This window comes from Tursiops truncatus, chromosome 10 (genome assembly GCF_011762595.2).
Source record: "Tursiops truncatus isolate mTurTru1 chromosome 10, mTurTru1.mat.Y, whole genome shotgun sequence".
NCBI classification, from domain to species: Eukaryota; Metazoa; Chordata; class Mammalia; order Artiodactyla; family Delphinidae; genus Tursiops; species Tursiops truncatus.
In genome coordinates, this window is record NC_047043.1 from 28,621,417 (window position 1) to 28,639,974 (window position 18,558).

At 41.1% G+C, this 18,558-nt stretch overlaps 1 protein-coding gene across 1 annotated transcript; it reads right to left on the reverse strand.

Annotated features, from left to right (window-relative positions):
* Positions 1 to 366: 366 nt before the first annotated feature.
* Positions 367 to 13,150, reverse strand: TDRD6 (tudor domain containing 6). The gene is made up of 4 exons (XM_019949705.3): positions 7,075 to 13,150; positions 5,285 to 5,409; positions 3,934 to 4,023; positions 367 to 926 (listed from the first exon to the last, which is right to left on the reverse strand). Exons 1-4 carry the CDS (start codon positions 13,148 to 13,150, stop codon positions 897 to 899), a joined length of 6,321 nt encoding a protein of 2,106 aa, XP_019805264.2. The 3' UTR covers positions 367 to 896.
* Positions 13,151 to 18,558: the final 5,408 nt, after the last annotated feature.

Here is an 18,558-nt window from a genome sequence, read left to right on the forward strand (position 1 = left end):
GAATCAAGGATTAAATGAGAAAATGCATTTAAAGTACCAACTGAGTGATTAACACATAAAAGCTAACATTTTTATTTATATTTTTATAAATATTATATTATTTATATTATTATTTTATTATATATAATATATAATATATATTAATATATATAATATATTTTTTAAAATATATTTTATAATATATATTATATATTTATATATAATATATTATATATTTTATTTATAATATATTTATTGTTATATTAATATATTATTTATAATATAAAGTATTATATTGTTTTTATTTATTATTTATAATATTACTATGTTTCCCCCAATTGTAGAAAGGTGGTTCATTCCACGACTACAGATATTCCAGAACCACAGATATTTCCTTTTTAATGAAATGACACCACTATACTTTTAAGGACAAACGTTATTCAAATCTTGTGTCATATTAGTATACTTCTAAATTCAAACAGAATATTAGTCAAAACTAGACAGAAAGGCAAAGCTTCAGAAAGAAAACAAAAATTTTGAAGGACTTACTGCTAACAAAGCCATCCTCTCAAGTCGCATCATATAATATGCTTGTCATAAACCTATAATTTTCTATTTTAAACACTATATTCAGAAGAAACCCAAATAGTTTTTTTTTGCAGTGTGAGCTATTAGAAAGATAACACATTTAAAGGGAGAGGAAAGATCCCAGCTCCGTATATGCAGAAATAGTGCTATGAATACACCACACAGGCAGCCTGAGATCTGTTTTGTTTTTGACACATATCAAGCTTTTTGGAAACAACAACTTCTTCTGATTACGTGCCCTCAATTTTCTGAAATATTCTGTTGGTCTGGGCGAGGTAGCACTTGTTTAAGAGCAGCTTCTGACTGACTGGCCGCGTTTATGGACGCAGTTAAATCTCTATCATCTCCAGACCTCTTTTCTGAAACAAGAAGAGAAAAACCTCAAGTTGAGAAAAACATAAAACTAAGAAATTTTGTGTGTGTGTGTGGCGGGGGGCCATGCTGCAGCATGCAGGACCTTAGGTCCCCAGAGCAGGATCGAACCTGTGCCCCCTGCAGTGGAAGCGCCGTGTCCTAACCCCTGGACCGCCAGGGAAGTCCCAAGAAAATTCTTTACATGGGTGCTACTGTGACAAAATTAATGTCCTCTAAAAATGGGGAGAGGGAAGAGATGAGCATTCTAATTACTACAGGGAATTATTCCGACTGACGTGATTTTTAAAAATATTTTGGTTCTCACATTGTACCTATTATCATGTAAAACTTCTCGAAAAAGGTTATGAAATTGGTATATTTTATATTTCTCTAGGATGATATTTGGCAAGGCTGATAACCAATTAGTTCTTTGTTCTCTTTCATTAGTGCGTATATTTCACATAATACTAAAGTCACCAAAAGCTGATTTCATTCTCCATGTGCCTCAGTGTGCTACTTACAAACAAGATCATGCAATAACCAGGAACATCCAGAAAACAGAATCATCACATACACTAAAAATCTCAAAAGAAATTCCAAGAGATTATTTAACAAAGATCATTTGAACATCTGAGCTAACACTGAAAAACTCCTTTAAAATATGAATTTATCATACACCTTCAAGATTAATTCAATCAACAAATTCCCTGTATTTCAAGAAATCTTCTTCTTGTTTACTTTTCACCATTTTTAGCTGAAGTGGTTTTTATTTTCCTACTGCTAACATCCATGGAAATGGATGAACCATTTTTACTTGAGAGATTCAGGGTAATCGTACCTTAAAGACTTGGCCATTCTGGTTGGTAAAAGTATTTTGTTTTAAAAACACAAGTTACCTTTGACCACAGTATCATCCAATGATAGGCAGTAAAGATCTTTTCCCACTATCTGGAATACAGCCTAACAAAAGAAACCTTTGGATTACTACCACTTCTTTATTGTAAATACAAAATAATTAAAATCAGAAAGGGGACCATAGATACACCAGAAAAATGGTGAACAACAAAAAGTAATCCTATTAAGACTATGCCAATTTGATTTTATAATGAAGAATAACGTCAAGTATATTTTCTATTCTTCAAATACCCATTTATCTGGAATATCTCCACTGTAGCATTCCATGCAAGGACTAAAGTGTCCTTTTCCAATTTTCAGCTTTCAAGAGGTGAAGAAGGTCAATAATTTTTTTATAGTGAACAAATTCACTATATGTCCAACAAGAGGAGAAATGGTTTAATGAATCATTGTCTAGTAATGTCATGTAATATTATGCAGCTATGGCCTTCTGGTTGCAGCCAAGATGGAGTAAGCTGACTTACACTGATTACCATGGAAAATTCTGGAAAGAATACAAAAAGCAACTACCTGAGGCTTCTGAAAAGTAAATGGGATCAGAAATATAGAAGGACTGTAGTAAAAACTTGAATAACGACCCAAAACGGGTGAGTTTCACGCCAAATCACAGCTGCCAGGCTGGGGTGGGCAGCAAAACTGAGCAAAATCCCCTCTTTCTAGCCAGTGGAGTGAGGAAAGAGGCCCCGAATACTAAAGGGTGGGGCGTTGGGGGGGAAACCCCTTCACTGTTTTACTTTTTCTGCACAGCAGTCACAGTGCAGGCACCTACAAATCTGAGAGAAGACGCTGGCCAGTGGATTGAGGAAAACAGCCCTTTGTTATCTGAAGAGTCGAGAGGCAGGGGGTGGGGTGTGGGGGTTTTCTCTCTCTTTTCTCTATCTGCTTCACACCAGAGGCAGGCCTGTCAAACAGAGCTGCCTGGTCAGCACGCGGGGAAACACTGGGAGAAGCATGCTTTCTGGCCAGAGGACCAGGAAACGGGGCCCCTGGGGGCTGAATAAGAGAGGACCCTTGGAGCCTCAAAGTATGGAGGAAATCTCAGAGAGGAAAGGAATTGGAAAATTTGAACCCCTAATATATGTGAACCTAAGGTCATTCCGAATGATGCAAATGCAGAACAGAATCAAGAAAAGAAAAGCATAGCTAAGTCTTTAACCCCTGAGTGACTGTATAAACCTCTGTCCAAGTTCTAGACTAACCCCTCTGTGGCTTATGCCCTGGGCAGACCCAAACATTAGAGCAAAGACGTTGAAGACTAAACTGACACTGGAACCACCAAACACAGAGAGAGAGAGAGAGAGAACTTGTGGTATGAACCTAATCAGGTTGACCACCTGCTAAAACAAAAACTTTAACATTTTCCAGAAGATTTTAACAGCCTCCAAAGTCTTACAACATCATATTCAAAACATTCAGAATATAATCCAAAATTACTCAACATACAACGAACGAGGAAAGGCTAATCATTGCTTAAGACAATCAGTAGATGAAAACCCTGCCATGACGAGATACTGGAACTACCAGATACAGATTTTGTAGCAAGAAGTTCAACAAACTGCAAACAGGATAAACACAAATGTCTAGATATATCATAACAGCATGGGAGATTGCCTACCGTATAATCTTAAATGAAGAACACAGAATATAAAACTGAATTACAATGAAATCAACCATGTTCAAAATATGTAGATGATATATTTATATTCCATATAAACAGAAAGATTATTAAAGAAAACCAAACTGATCAGTCCGTTTGCCTTTGGAAAGATGTATTACAGGTGATTGATACTTCCTCTTTTTAACTTTGCCATATTCCCAGATTTTCTGCATCAAACGTATTTCATAAAGGTCACAAATGCCAAACAATTTTCCTTTTTTTAAATTCCAAAATGAAAATCAATGAGTAAAACATTAATAAGAGATACTGGGCATAAAATCTAGAAACATTGCATTATTGCTATTTTCCACTGTTATTATTACAATAGTAGTATTTTTTCCTCTATTATTCCTAAACACAAGGGCTTTGGAAATAGTTCCAGTCACCTTTCAAAATGAAAGAGAACACTCTCATTAATTACTATTTACATAAACCCATACCTCATATGGACTCTTATCCAATTTGGGTATACCATTCCAGACATTCTCAGGGTTCACTACCTCTTCCATACCATTTGAAAGGTTCAAAACCTACAGGAGAAAAAAAATAGTAAAAACCGGTCATTCCAAAAGCTGTGACTGATGTATGTACCACAGCAACCATTTTTAAAAGGAAATACTTGAAAAGGTAATTAAATGATTTTATTAAACATCAATATTACATTTCAACTCAATGGTACTTCAGTTCAAAAAACGTACATTGAGTATCTGTGCCTAGAGATCAAAGGCATAAAATTTAGATCTCAAGAAGTTCAAAATTTGGTGGAGGAACAGACCACTAAGCAGACAGTTACAATACAGTGTAGGAAGTACAGACTCCTGCCATAGGAGGTATAGGAATACAACACAGGTATAAAGCTTTTGTTGGCGGGGGACAGAGAGGAGTGAAGAGATGGAGAGATTTAGAAAATAATGCTAGTGAATGCTTCCTGGAAGAGGCAATGGCTAATCTTTTAAAGATAAGTGGAAATTATCCAGTTTGGGAAGGGGACAGAATACAGGCAAATAGGACTGCATTATTAACTATATCAAAGAAGCCAAACACAAGAGTATAATAAGAGAAATCAAGCAGTATGGTGTTCATCTAATATAAGATACAAAACCCAAAGGAGTAAGACCTAAGGCTGGATGCTCAACCCCAGAGAACCTTCTGTGGCATGTTAATGACTTTTCCAGACTTGAGGGTCTCAAATTTTCATGGTTCAAGAGTACACGTTACTGGTCCTTCCCCTGGAAATCCTCAATCAGCCAGCCAGGGCAAGGTCCAGAAATCTATCAATACATTTAAGAAATGTGCCAGGTGATTCTGATTAAGGTGGTTTTCAGACCACAGGAAACACACAATCTACTGGAGGTTTCCAAGAGGTTTTCCACAAGCGAATGATGGAGTCAGATTTGCATTTGACAAACTTCACACTGGCAGTGTGGAGAATCAACTGAATAAAGACTAGAAGTAAACCAGTAGAAGGTTATTAGAGGCATCTAGCTGTGAAATGAGAGACTTAATCAAGACAGTGGCATTAGGTATAAAAAGTTTTAACAAAGAGATAAGAAGTGGAAAGTGCAGAACTCAGTGACTGACAGATAGGATTTCGGGAGTAAGGGAGATGAAAGAGCCCTGGATGCTTACATAGGAACTTTTTAAATGATTCTTGCACTGCATCAAATTATCACGGGGAATGAGCAGGTAAATAATCTACTCAATTGGATTTTCTAGTCTGATAAAGTTTGGTAAAATTTCCTTAACAATCTGCAAGTACATTTTGAGACAAATTACTTCAGTTTTACATACCCTTGTGCCTTCTTCAGCTAATTCCAAAATCTCACATTTAGACCACGTGTTTCTTAGACTTGACCACACAACACATTTGGATCCCACGGTAAATCCTTTCAGAGTGTAGGTGTTCTCTGGTTGAGCTGCCAAATTGAATAGAGCAAGACTCAATGCATACCTCTTAATTCCTTAAAGATATGCAAGCAAAGCATTCCCCCAACATGCATTTACTATTCTCGTATCATCAATATCACATACGGGACGACATGTTCTAAGTCTCCCTCCCTCGATTTTATTTTTAAATTCTTCCAGTGGCCCTTCCCCGTATAATTCCTTACCGTTCTCCTCAAAAAACACGACCATGATGCGCTGTTTTTTTAAGGATGTGAATCTGATTTCTAACGTTGAGAGTTACTACTTAAAGCTGGCTATTATAGCCACATGGAATGTGGTCTGTGGTTACAACAGCCATTTCTACAGCAAAGCAGCATGGTACATACAAGTGAGCAGACACTTTTATCACAAAGCTGTTACTTATTATTAAAATATGACAATGAGGACTAAAAATCCAGGCTGGTATTTAAATAAATTACTGTACATCCACAGGATGGCATACTACAGAACTAAAATATTTTTGAAAGCATATTTAAGGGATTAAAACGCAGGATTCAACACTGTATGACAGTATGACCTCTAGTTAGTTTTTTAAACTGTATGTGAGTAGACACACACAGAAAGGGTGAGAAACGTCAGGAAGTATATACACCATCAAAGCATTCACAGTGGCCATTTCTTGGTGCTGGGATTATGATGATTTTCATTCTCCTTAGTCTATTGTTTTCTCTATTTTGTACAATGGCTCAAATTTAATAATATCAAAATTGACACTTAAAAAGTCTAACATTGATTATTTTTTTAAAAAACCTAAAAGATAGCTATTTTGTGTAACTTTCAAGTCTCGTTAAGTAGCCAAGAAAATAGCAGCAAAAATAATTTATAAAAAAGTTAGTGACAATAAATGTTCTCCAATATTTACTCATGGCTGTAAACTTGCTTGCTTAATACAGGCTCCCTAACTCCGTTTTTTTAAGGGCTTCTAAACGAATGGCAAGGTATATATATGATGAAGCAAAACAGTTAATTTTTAAAACTGTACTGGGGCTTCCCTGGTGGCGCAGTGGTTGAGAGTCCGCCTGCCGATGCAGGGGACACGGCTTCGTGCCCCGGTCCGGGAAGATCCCACATGCCGCGGAGCGGCTAGGCCCGTGAGCCATGGCCGCTGGGCCTGCGCGTCCTGAGCCTGTGCTCCGCAACGGGAGAGGCCACAACAGTGAGAGGCCCGCGTACCGCAAAAGAAAAAAACTGTGCTGAAATGATCCCTACTGTAAATTCATGCCTACATTATTATGCTTGGCAAAGGAACACTATATTTTTCAAAACTTACCAAAAAACATAACCTCTTGATTTTAGAGATGATTTGTTTATATTTTAAATGTGATTACTTTTTGGAGACACTGACTTGAAGCATTCTATTTTTAAAAGCAAAATTAATAATTCAGCATTTCACCCAGCATATAAAGAATTATTTTACGTTGATTTTACTACTTAATTACCCACGTTTAAAATACCCTTCGTAAAATCCAAATCTGATTCTCTTCTCAGGTTTTAATCTTCCCTCCCCCAAATTAATATTTTAAAAATTCTAATAAGAATTATTCTCTTTTCTTTAAAACAAATAAGTACTTTTCACTTAGTTAAGTAAAAGCGAATGGGAAACAACAACAACAACAACAAAAAAACGCACATACCCGAGACATGATCGGGTAAAGCGTGATTGTGTTTCCCTCCGGGTTCTTCTTCAGAAAACACAGAGTTCAACGATGACACGGCATCTCTAAACAGAGATGTATGTTCTGTAAGTTCTTCTTTATAGATACTCATTTCAATCTGCATCTTGGCATAGCAGGTCTTTCCCTGCTGGCACAGCCTATGCTCCTCATCAAAGTATTCCGCACAACTGGACCTTCTTGCGTCCTCAGCACACAGGGATTCTTGGGCTTTCCGACTAACTCTTAAAGACAATGGGTTTATTTTGTCCTCTAGACACAGCTGGGCTGTAGGTAATTCTAGTTCAGGCTGTTTCTCGGCTTCACAGTTGAGGGGCAGTAGCCCTGCCAATGGTGGCAGGTTGGCCGCTGGGTCACAGCCTTGGGGAAGAGGCACAGACAGAGGCACCTGGCCCAGCTCTTCTTTCCCCTCCTCTGCAACTAAGGAATGCTGCAATTCAATGAATTCCAGCTCCAGGAATTCTTTGGACTCATCATCAGGAGAAAGCTCTACCTCAAGGGAATTCAGTTCCAGGGCCTCCTTTGTTTCGGTGGCATGTGGTAACAATGCGCTAAATCCTGTAATTAGGTACTTATCATCAAACTTTGCTTTGTCACCCAGATGGCACTCGACTTTACCTTCCAGCATCTCAGTGCCACTTTCATCTTTGCCTGGGTTTTCAAACGTTTCAAAAATGTTATCAGTTTTGGGGACAAAGAATTTACCTGGTTTGGTTTCAATGATGTTTAAGTCTTTGTCAATTCTTTCCAAGAGCTTACCTGTCTGTGATTGGACACAGAGCGTTTTCTCTTGTCCAGCTTTGCTACTTGGTTTCTGAAGTCCAACATCTGGATTGGGGGACCCAAGAGCTCCCTTTATGTCTACGCCATTGTTTTCATAGGGCAGGTCACTGTCACTCACACCGATCTTAGAATATTTCTTCATTTTCTCACTAATACTTTCGCCTTTGCTTTTCAAGTCAACGATGGCTAAACGGATATCACAAACATCCCTTTTGATTTCTAATATTGTTATCTCCAACATATCTTCTGTTACTATTTCATAAAAGTAGTCATTTCCCTCTTGAGGGCATGCACCTTCTGAAATATTAAATCCTGAGAGGCAACATGGGAAGGCTTGCATGGGAACTGCCAACAGTTCAGAAGGGATGTTCCAGAGGGCTTTGGGGTCCACACAGTCTTCAACGTTTCCAAAGTCCACAAGCCTGACGGACACAAGAGAATCTTCACAAATATTGGTGACAAGTGCCCTGTAATAATGTCCGTCTTCTCTGTATCTCACTATGCAAGGATCTCCGATATGAGGGCAGGAGATGCAGCTTCTCCAAGCTGTCACCTGCTCTCCAGCAGTTTGTACTTCCACTTCTAAATACTGAAGTTTCTCTGTGTCCGCAAACTGACACCAAAAATACTCAGGTCCATCGATCACCGTGGCATAAGCTTGTATCATCTTCATCTTTGGATTATACCAGTTAAGAAATACAGAAGTGTCTACGCCTGTTCTGTTGACAGACTTTGAACAGGCACCTTTAACTATTTGGGTAGAAAGTCCTATTTGAGATTTTTCACTGAAAGCATATCTGCTCATCATATCTTCTGCTATGATCCCATGTTCATCAGCAAGAATAACTTCCCATTTGTCTTGAAATTGAACAAATTCGCATCTTAGTTGCGCCTCCTCTGTCCTTCGGGAAAAGTAATTCATCATTTCCTTACGGTTTAAAATCTTAGGAGCCCCAAGTCCCCTTAAGGAACAGTGAATGCACAGTCTGGGTGATAGTGCATTAACAAGGTCAAGTTTGCCTACTGTGTTGGTGTGAACCACAGAAACATTGCCATAATCTATAAACTGCACAGAGAGAAGGTCATTGGGTTGATGTCCATTGACCACAGCACGATACCATAAATTGTCTTCTGGGAAAACAGCACATATTATATCTCCTCTTTGCAAAGGTGGACCTGCATAATATTCAGGCCTTGTTCTAACAGTGTTTAACCTCTCTGAAAGACGATCAATTTCAGCCTCATCTTCTGTTAGTTGAACATAAAAGTCTGAAAGGTCATTTATATGAGAAACATACACAGTTGTTTTAAAGCCAGGCATTATAGTCTTCTGAGGGAACTCAGAAAATTTTAGAGGCAAACCTTTGTTACGTGACTCTCCTATTTTTCTCTCTGGAAGAGTGGCTTCTAGTTTTGTGGCTTTCAAAGGGGGCTCAGCCGAACTTACTAATTTCTTTTCTACTGGTAATGGAGACACTTGATTATTTTTATTTGCCACAGAGTCCGGATACTGAGTGACTAAGTTTGTCTTCACTGAACTGCATGAAAATTTGATTTCCTTACATGCTGAGCTGATCTGAGGTTTGTATGATTCTCCTAAGATCACCAAACTGTCTGATTTGTTCTCTATTGATTTACTTAAATACTGTGTAGGTGACAACTTCACAGCTTCCTTTTTTGCTTCAAGAGTTTCAGGTGTAGAGAGGAGTGATTCACTTTCTTTTTTTCTTGTCCCGCCTTTGGAACCTAGGAGTCCTAACTTCTCATTAATATTAGCATTAATTTGAATGCTGTTGTCATATAGTTCTATAATCAGTCTTCCATCTGGATCTTTTGCTACAACCAAAGCCTTCAATGACTTCTCTGAAATAGTCTCCTGAAACCGCGTTGTGACTTCTTCTGGTATATGATCAGGAATATCAGATAATGAACATTTAATGGCTTGCATGGGCAGAAGTAAGACGTCATATGCATCGCTAGGTATTGGAAGCAGATCATCATTTGTTACCACATAACTATTCCCAAAATCAACAAAAAAGACTTTATTTGGTTCTTTTTCTATGATTATCCCCCTATACCAGTTTCCGTCAGTATACCTGGCAAGGCACAATGTGCTGGGGACCAAGGGAGATGTTTTTAAATTCAGCAAAACTTTACTTAATTGTGTAATATGATATGACAACTGTTCTAAAATATTTGCATTTCTTCCCAGCTGGCAATAAAATGTCCAAGGGTCATCGACATGTGTTATATACACGGATTCTTCACTTCCAATTTTCATACCATGTGTAGAATAGTAGTAAGAATGGAGCTGAACAGAGGACACCAGAGGCTTCTGAAGTTTTACTGGTCTTGCAAGTCTCTGTTCTACCAAAAAATGGCATGCACTCTGGAAAGGTGTTAGCAAATCCACAACATTAAACAGTTCTTCAACGTGAATGGAAGCCAAAGCAAATATTGTGCATTTTAATTCTACATTGTCTTCCCACGCCTTGTGCACAAATTCACTAAAAGCCTGGATTGCCTTTTCATCCCAAACAAAAGGATTGTGACCCGTTGGTTGAATTAAATTATAAAGGCTGCACCTAAACGCTTGAACCTTAACCTTGAGAAACTCTTCACTAATTGAATAAATATTCTTCACAGATACCATTTCTTTGTCTCCATAATCTACAAATATGACGTTGACATGCTCTGAAGATTGTGCCCCAGTAATCAGAGCTCTGGACCATTTTCCATTTGCTGTTCGTTTTGCCAAACAAGCAGGGGTGGTTCCCTGGTAGGGAGTAGCTGTATTCTTGCAATGGTCCTGAATACTACACATTAGCGCTTTAAATCCTTCTATGTTCCTGGTCAGCTGGCACCAGAAATAGCCAGGGTTTTCAACATGAGACACTTTGACTTCTACTGTACTTCCAACTTCTAGCTCCTCTTTACAAGAAGAGCCTGGCTTAATGTCCAAGAAATTCTGTACAAGAGGAGAATAAACAGACACTCTTTTCTCTTTGTCCTGTACAACTAGTCCGGTTGAAACGTTTGTCACAACTGTTGTGTCATTCACAGTTTCTGGAACAGCTGTAGTTTCACCCTCTCTCTTGACTTTGTGTTCTACTTCCTTCTTGGCAGAAGATATTTTGTTATTGTCTGCAGTAAAATGGTTTGAAACATGCCCTGGAGAGTGGGCACTTTTGCAAATATTTTCCTTTGTTTCAAATTCCTGATACTTGGCAAATCCGGCCTGAGCAATTACCTTACTAATGTTTTCTTCCCCTGTTCTTGATTCATCGAGAATCTCAATAACATACTGACTATCCTGCTTATCAAGGACATGGATAACTAATTCTTTGTGCAGCACAGTCTTTTTAAAAAAGGAAATTGCCTCCTGGCTCCAATTTTTTCCCAAAGGCCAAATATCGGCCAGGGTGCACCTCAGGGCCAGTATTGGTAGCCGCCTAAACTGAGGGAGCAGCATTCTCACATCATACCGGTCCATATTTTCTGAATTGCCCCGGTCAACGAAGAATACATCCACACTCTTGTCGTCTAATCGAGTGACCATAGCCCGATAATAGCCACTTTCTTTCCATTTCACACAGCAAAGGTCATCGGCTTCAGGTTTCAAAATAACACCATCCAGCTTACTGGCAGAGGCATAGAAACTGCACATTCTCCTCATTAATTTGCTGAAGGTGCCATTGTGTTTCCTCAACCTAATCCAAAACTCAGAAGGATTTTTCACAAACTCCACCTGGGCATCATAGAAGGCGTTCATCTTTAACCTGATAGACCTCAAGGCTGGGAGTGAAATCTCTTCATCCACTTCTTCAGCAGGAGACTGAGACTGAAAAGCTGTTTCTGGTTCCTCCTCCCCGCCCCCCTCCTCCTCCTCTTCTATTCCCTGGCTCTGAAGCAATCGGTCAGCCAAGCAACAGGACTGTACTCCGAACACACAGTTAAGATTAATCCCATCTTCTCCATACAGGGTGACGTAATACACATGCTCAAAGGAAGAGTAAAATTCAATCTTTGCGTTCACTGCCTGGCCCAGAAACAGTGCCTTCAGGTCACCGACCTGTGACCGAGACCAGCCTCTGCCACCATCCCAGAGTCCGTACAAAGCGCAAGGGTATGTCACCACGGGTATTCGAAAATATTCGGGCAGCAAGTAGCGAAGGCTATTACAACTCACTAACTCCTTCCTTCCATAGTCCACATGAAGTACCTGGGCACAGCGCTGGGGCCGGAAAGTCTCAAGCAAGAGCGCTCTGTACCAATGTCCATCCAACCCGCAGGATGCGCACGGAGAGCCCGGCTTGTCTGGGCTCTCCTCCCTCTCCTCCCAGGTGGCACTGGTATAGTTCTCATCCCCTGTCCCGGGGGAACCCCTATATATCTGGGCCATGCTCTCGGAGAGGCGGTGGACCTCCTGCGAGAAGCTGCGGAGCCGGCAGTGAATGCGGTGGGGATGGCACACCTGGGTGACCACCATGGGCTCCGTCACGCCCAGCTGCAGCTGGGGGTAGAAGTAATCCAGGCCAGCCTGCTCCTGCTTGGGCGGGATTCGCGGGACGACCGGGGCCCCGGGGCCCAGGACAGCCGCGGTGGCCGAGAGGTAGCGCTTGAGCAGGGAGCGGAAAAGGCCGTCGGGCACCTGCCGGGCCAGGCCGAGCTCCTGCATCTGCTGGCTCAGCTCGGGCACCTCCAGGAGGACCAGACGGTGGAGCAGCAGCACGTCCAGGACCCGTCCGTGCATCTCCTTGCCCTGCAGGTTGCTAAGGAAGTCCACGGCGCTGGCAGCCCAGTGCTGGGGCTCGGCCCCGCCCACGCCGCCGCTGCCGCCCGCAGGCACCAGGCCAGCCAGCACGCAGCCCAGCACCTCCGACGGCAGGTGGAAGAACTCGCTGCGCCCAGGCGCCAGCGAGCCCGCGCCGACCGTGATGGTGCGACCCTCGTCCAGCAGGAAGACGCGGCTCTCCTGCGCCTGCCGGCTGACTACGCGGCCACGGTGCCACAGCAGACCTGCCTGCACCAGGCACAGCTCGCCCGGCGAGGCCGAGGTGCCGCCCAGCGCCCATGGGCCGTGCGCGGCCGCCGCCGCTTCCTGGATCTCCCGGCTCAGCCTCACGTACTCGTCCCGCCTTTCGCCCACCAGCCCCCAGAGCTGCACGGGGATCACCGCAGGCTGCACGTCCACGAAGGACACCCGTAGCACCAGCGAAGCCCCCGGCGTCGGCAGCCCCGGGGTCGAGCACATCTCTGCCGCGCCGCCCGACCCGCGAAGCCCCCGCGCCGCTGGAAGGAGAGCCCCGCAGACTCGGGCTCGCAGGACACACGGACTGGGAAGGACACCAAGCCGGGCGACCCCGCCGCAACGCCGCCTCCGGGCCTCCCGGACTCGCGCTGACTGGTAAGACCCTGCGGCCCGACCAACCGCCCACGGTTGCGCCCCCGCGCAGGCATTTGTAGCGCGAGGTGGCCCGGCTTCTGGCCGCGGGCGGCGGGCGGACCTGCTTACCTGTGCTGGGGGGCGCAGAAGGGGCCTCGAGGGCCGAGACGTGGCGGGATCCGGACGCCACCTGCCTCTTCTCAGAGCGCCTTCGACTCTGGAGCACGCAGGGAGTCGGCCGGGCCTGGGGCGGCGGCGAGGCCCAGACCACGCAGGGACCTCCTTTTCGGCCGCCCGGCTGAGACCGACGAAGCCCGGCGAGCCCGGCGCGGTGCTAGCCATTGAAGAACCGGGGAGGAGAAACGGAGGCGCCCACCGCACGTTCTGGGTGTTGGGCCGGAATTCTCGGAGGCCCGGCGCTCTCCCGCTGCGGGCCGCGCGGTGGCGCTTGCGCCCCCGGGGCAGGGCGTTGGCTGTGTGCTCTCAGCGTTGTGGCCTCGAGCAGGTCGCTGACCGTCTCTTCTGGGAACCTGTTTGATCGCCTGGATGGATACAGTTGTGATAAGGGTTAAAGTATGAGAGTATATGAAGACTGTTAAATGTTTCTTTCCCTACGATTACCCGGTGTGAGTTTCTTTGCTGTATCGTTTGCCCACTTTGCAGGCGTTTAGTCTTCATTTACGCACGGAGCTAGCACAGAACTGGGCTCAGAGAAGGAGGTCAAGAGTTTTGGAAGAAACATGACTTCCAACGCTTGCTGCATCTGCTATGGCGGAGGGCTTCTTGGCTGGACTGTCGTTCTTTTTCCCACCTAAATCTTACCAAGGTAACCCTTAGGAGACTCTGTTTGTCAACGGGAAGGGGAATGGAAAAGTGCAGGCAAACTAGGCGTAACTCCCAGAATTACTACATTTGTGCTGAAATGTTTGTTCATTGGCGAAGTTAGGCACAGTCCTAGGGGTTTCTCATACTTTTCCACTTCACTTTTTCACATTGTGAAATGTCATCAAATTTAATAATAGATGAAATCAAGACAGTGCTTAATATAACCCTGGCCTGACAGTGTAAATCTCAGTGTCTTCAGTCTATCCAGATTAGAGGTTGCCAGGTGCTTCCAAAGCCTCCCGTGCTTGCTATGCAGTTTCACATTGTGTGGCAGTTGTCTTTGATCACTCTGTCATCCCACCAGCTTGAAAGCGCCTTGTGGCAAGAACTGTTTGTTGCATTCCTGGAATCGAGCAGGGGGCTGAGGCAATAAATACTCGCTGAATGAATATATGAAAGAATGATTTTGATTTCTCTAAAATATTAGACTTTTACCTGATAAACTCATCCTAGAAAACTCAGTTCAATTTTCCAAATTTTCTCTAATGTTTTACAATAATAATGAAAGAAAAATAAACATTTGGTTTAAACACATCTAGCAAGTTCTAGCTCAGATGTGTCTTCCTCATGACTTTACTATTCCCAGGCAGAATTGATTATTCCCCCCTTTTACATGCCTCTATTATATTATCTATCACATCTTGCAATTGTTTCCTTTTGCTCTGTTCTGCCAGAGTGTGAACTTCTTGAAAGCAGGAACTCTTCTCATTTATTTTTGTATTCTCAGTGCCCCACACAGTGCTGGACTTTTGATTAGCACACAATAATGTTTAGCAACAACAAAAAAGTAGATAATCTGGCACTATATCCTTGATGATGGAAGAAAGGAGTTCATTATAAAATGGTCTTACTGTCATTTGGGATTGTTTGATCCAACATGGAATCGTGATTTCAACTAATCTTCTATTTCAGTTCAAGCTGTATAACGCAGCTCTTACAGAGACCACAGCGTTGTAGACAACAATCTAAGCAAATGACTTCTGTTTCCTGTTTAACTTGCTCCCCACCCTTTTTCTGTAACTCAGAGCCTCTAATCCTCAATGTCAAGGTGTATCGTGTAGCTGATGGGCTGATCGGAGCCATTCCTCACATCCTCCCAGATATTTCCAGTGTCCTGCCTCTGCTGCAACTGGGATAGGTAGCTTTACTTTGCTCTGTCTTGCTCTGCTGCTGGACAGGGATCTTTAAAAAATCGGACCATGGCACTGTGAAGATTAAACTCCTGCTCTATATTTCCCATACTTTATTAAGCAAAATATCTTGAGTTCCATAAAAAATAAAAAAACTTCCATCTTCTATTTTTTTTAATTAGGGAATTCCCTGGCGGTCCAGTGGTTAGGACTCCGCACTTTCACTGCCGAGGGCCCAGGTTTGATCCCTGGCTGGGGAACTAACATCCCACAAGCCATGTGGTGCGGCGAAAAAAATTTTTTTTAATTAAAAAAAAATTCCTTAATAAGACACCAGTAGTCTGAAGAAGTGGTATCAACTGTTATATATGACTTGTATTTACAACCTCAGTGAAGCTTAATAAATTAATGATGATTTCCTAACATGAAAGCACAAAACTTCCCTCCTCTTAGGCTTTGAGGGCCTTGGCCTCAGAAAAAGTGAGAGGGAGTAATCCGATCCTTTTACAAATATTTAAGGGTTAAAAGAGAAAAGGATAAGGTGAGGCTTAGAATGTTTCTGAGAGATATTTGGATACTATATTGTGAGTTATTTCAGCATTTTTTATGGAAAAAATGCAGAGAAATTGGGCAAAACATATGAATCATTTATTCTGTGCTATCATATCTGTATATGGAGAACTCTAAGCAGAAACACGTACACTTTAGACTCTGTAGTTTCTAACCACTAATTAGCCCTGTTTAAAGATGCTTACTTAGAAGATTACTGTTCAATAAATATTTTTTAAAAATTATTTAAGTGAGAAATACCCTGTTAAGAGAATGAAAGGACAAGCTAAAAGGAAAGATAGGGAAAAAATACTTGTAAACCACATGTTTGACAAAGGACTTGTATCTGCAGTATATAAAGTACTCTCAAAACTTAACAGTAACACAAAATTGAAAACGGGCAAAAGATATGAAGAGACATTTCACTGAAGAGGATATACAGATGGCAAGAGCAATATGAACAGATGTTCAACATCATTAGCCATTAGGGAAAAACATTAAAACCACAAGCATATATCATGACAACCTAGGATAATGACTAAACTAAAGCAACAGTGATAAATATCAACACCGACCAGAATGTGGAGAAACTGGATCATTCTGATTGCTGGTGGGAATGTAAAATGGTAGGCCACTTTTTAAAAACTAAATATGTACTTACCATATGACCTAGCAATTGCACTCCTGGGCATTTATCCCAGAAAAATGAAAACTAGGTCCATGTAAAAACCTCTACATAAATGTTTATAGCAGCTATATTCCTAATAACACCAACCTGGAAACAACCCGGATGTGCACTGGGTAAATGGTTAAACAAACCATAGTACATCCATGCCATGAGATATGACTCAACAATAACAAGGAAGAGTAATGAACTCTTGACACATGGATCAACTTGGAAGGTTCTCAAGGGAATTATGAGTGAGAAAAAAAAAATCCCCAAAGATCACATACTGTATGAATCAATTTATATACTATTCTTGAATTAACAAAAGTAGTGATAGAGGACAAATTAGTGGTTGCCAGGAGTTAGGGATGAGGGGAGAGGGGATGAGTGGCTATAAAGGGATAGCAAGAGGGCACTGTTCTGTGTCTTGAATATGGTGGTGGTTTATATGAATTTAAGAAGGTAATAAAATTGCATAGAACCAGACACCCACACACACTTGTAAAACTGGTAAAATCTGAATCTGTGGGTTATACCAATGTCATTTTGCTGGTTTTGATTGTATACTACAGTTACTCAAGATTGGAAGATGTTATCATTGGGGAGGACTGGGTGAAAGGTGCATGGGACTTCCCTGGACATTTTTTGCAACTTTATGTGAATCTAAAATGATTTCAAAATGAAGTTTTAAAAAAATTCTATGAAATTCAGATTTCAGTGTCCATAGCTAAAGTTCTATTAGAATATACACACACACAAATAATTCAAGACTGTGCTATTATACGGGGTCAATTAGAGTAGGAGGAGCAAACCAAGGAAAGTTATTTATCTGTCCTCTTCTTTCCACATCTGAAAATGGGTTTAAGACACAGACCTTATAGGAAAGTTCTGAAGCATGATTTAAGTACAGTTAACATGTGTGCATTGAATAAATACTTGAGATGCAGAAAACCCCATAAAAAGTCCCTGGTTCTCATCGCAGGATGACATGGACAATGTACTTTTCTAAGTTAGTTTTCTCATCTATAAAAATGGAATTATACCTAACTTTATTATGAAGATTAAATGACACAATATAGATAAAGGTCCCATCACAGCCCGCATATAACAAACTAGAGTTATTAGTAGTTAAATAAAATAAAAATTTAAAATACTTTCTTAGTTCTACTAAGTTAAAGGTTAAAAAATCTTAAATTAGATTTTTTTAAAATTAGGTTTACTGAGGCATAATTTACATAGAGTAAAACTCACTTTTTAAATTGTGTAGTTTGATGTTTTGACAAATGTACACAATTACATATTTGTATACAGTATACAGTGTGCATTTTTATATGATATAAATGCACATCACCACAAATGTACAAATATATAAAGTTGTAAAGGTATACCATCACAGATAAAATATAAAACATTTGTATTATCCAAATAGTTTCCTAATGCTTCTTTGCAGATTACCCCCTCCCTCCATCATGGGCTCAGTTCCTGGCAACCACAGTCCCTGGCAACGTCTGTCCCTCGTAACAACTGTCCCTATCATTTTGCCTTTTCCCAAATTCATATAAATGGAACCATACAGTTTGTAGCCTCTTGTGTCTACCTCCATCATTTAGCATAATGCCTTTAAATTCATCCATGTTGTTTGTATCAATAGTTTATTTTTATGATTGAATAGTTTTTCACTGTATAGACATACATTTATTTGCTAGATAATGGACTTTCAGATTATTTCCAATTTGGGGTGATTATCCATATAACTGTGTAAACATTCATGTACATGTTTTTGTGTTGACGTAAGTTTTCATTTCTCTTGGGTAAATACTAGGAGTAGGATTGCTGGGTCATATAGTAAATGTATGTTAACATTATAAGAAACTGTCAAATTATTTTCCAGAATACCATCATTCTACATTCCCACCAACAACATATAAACTGTTCTGCATCCTCAGCAGCACTGGATATTGTCAGGCTTTTTCATTTTAGCCATTCTTGTCTGTAGTGGTATCTTATTGTGGTTTTAATTTGTAATTTTTAATGTTGTTGAATAT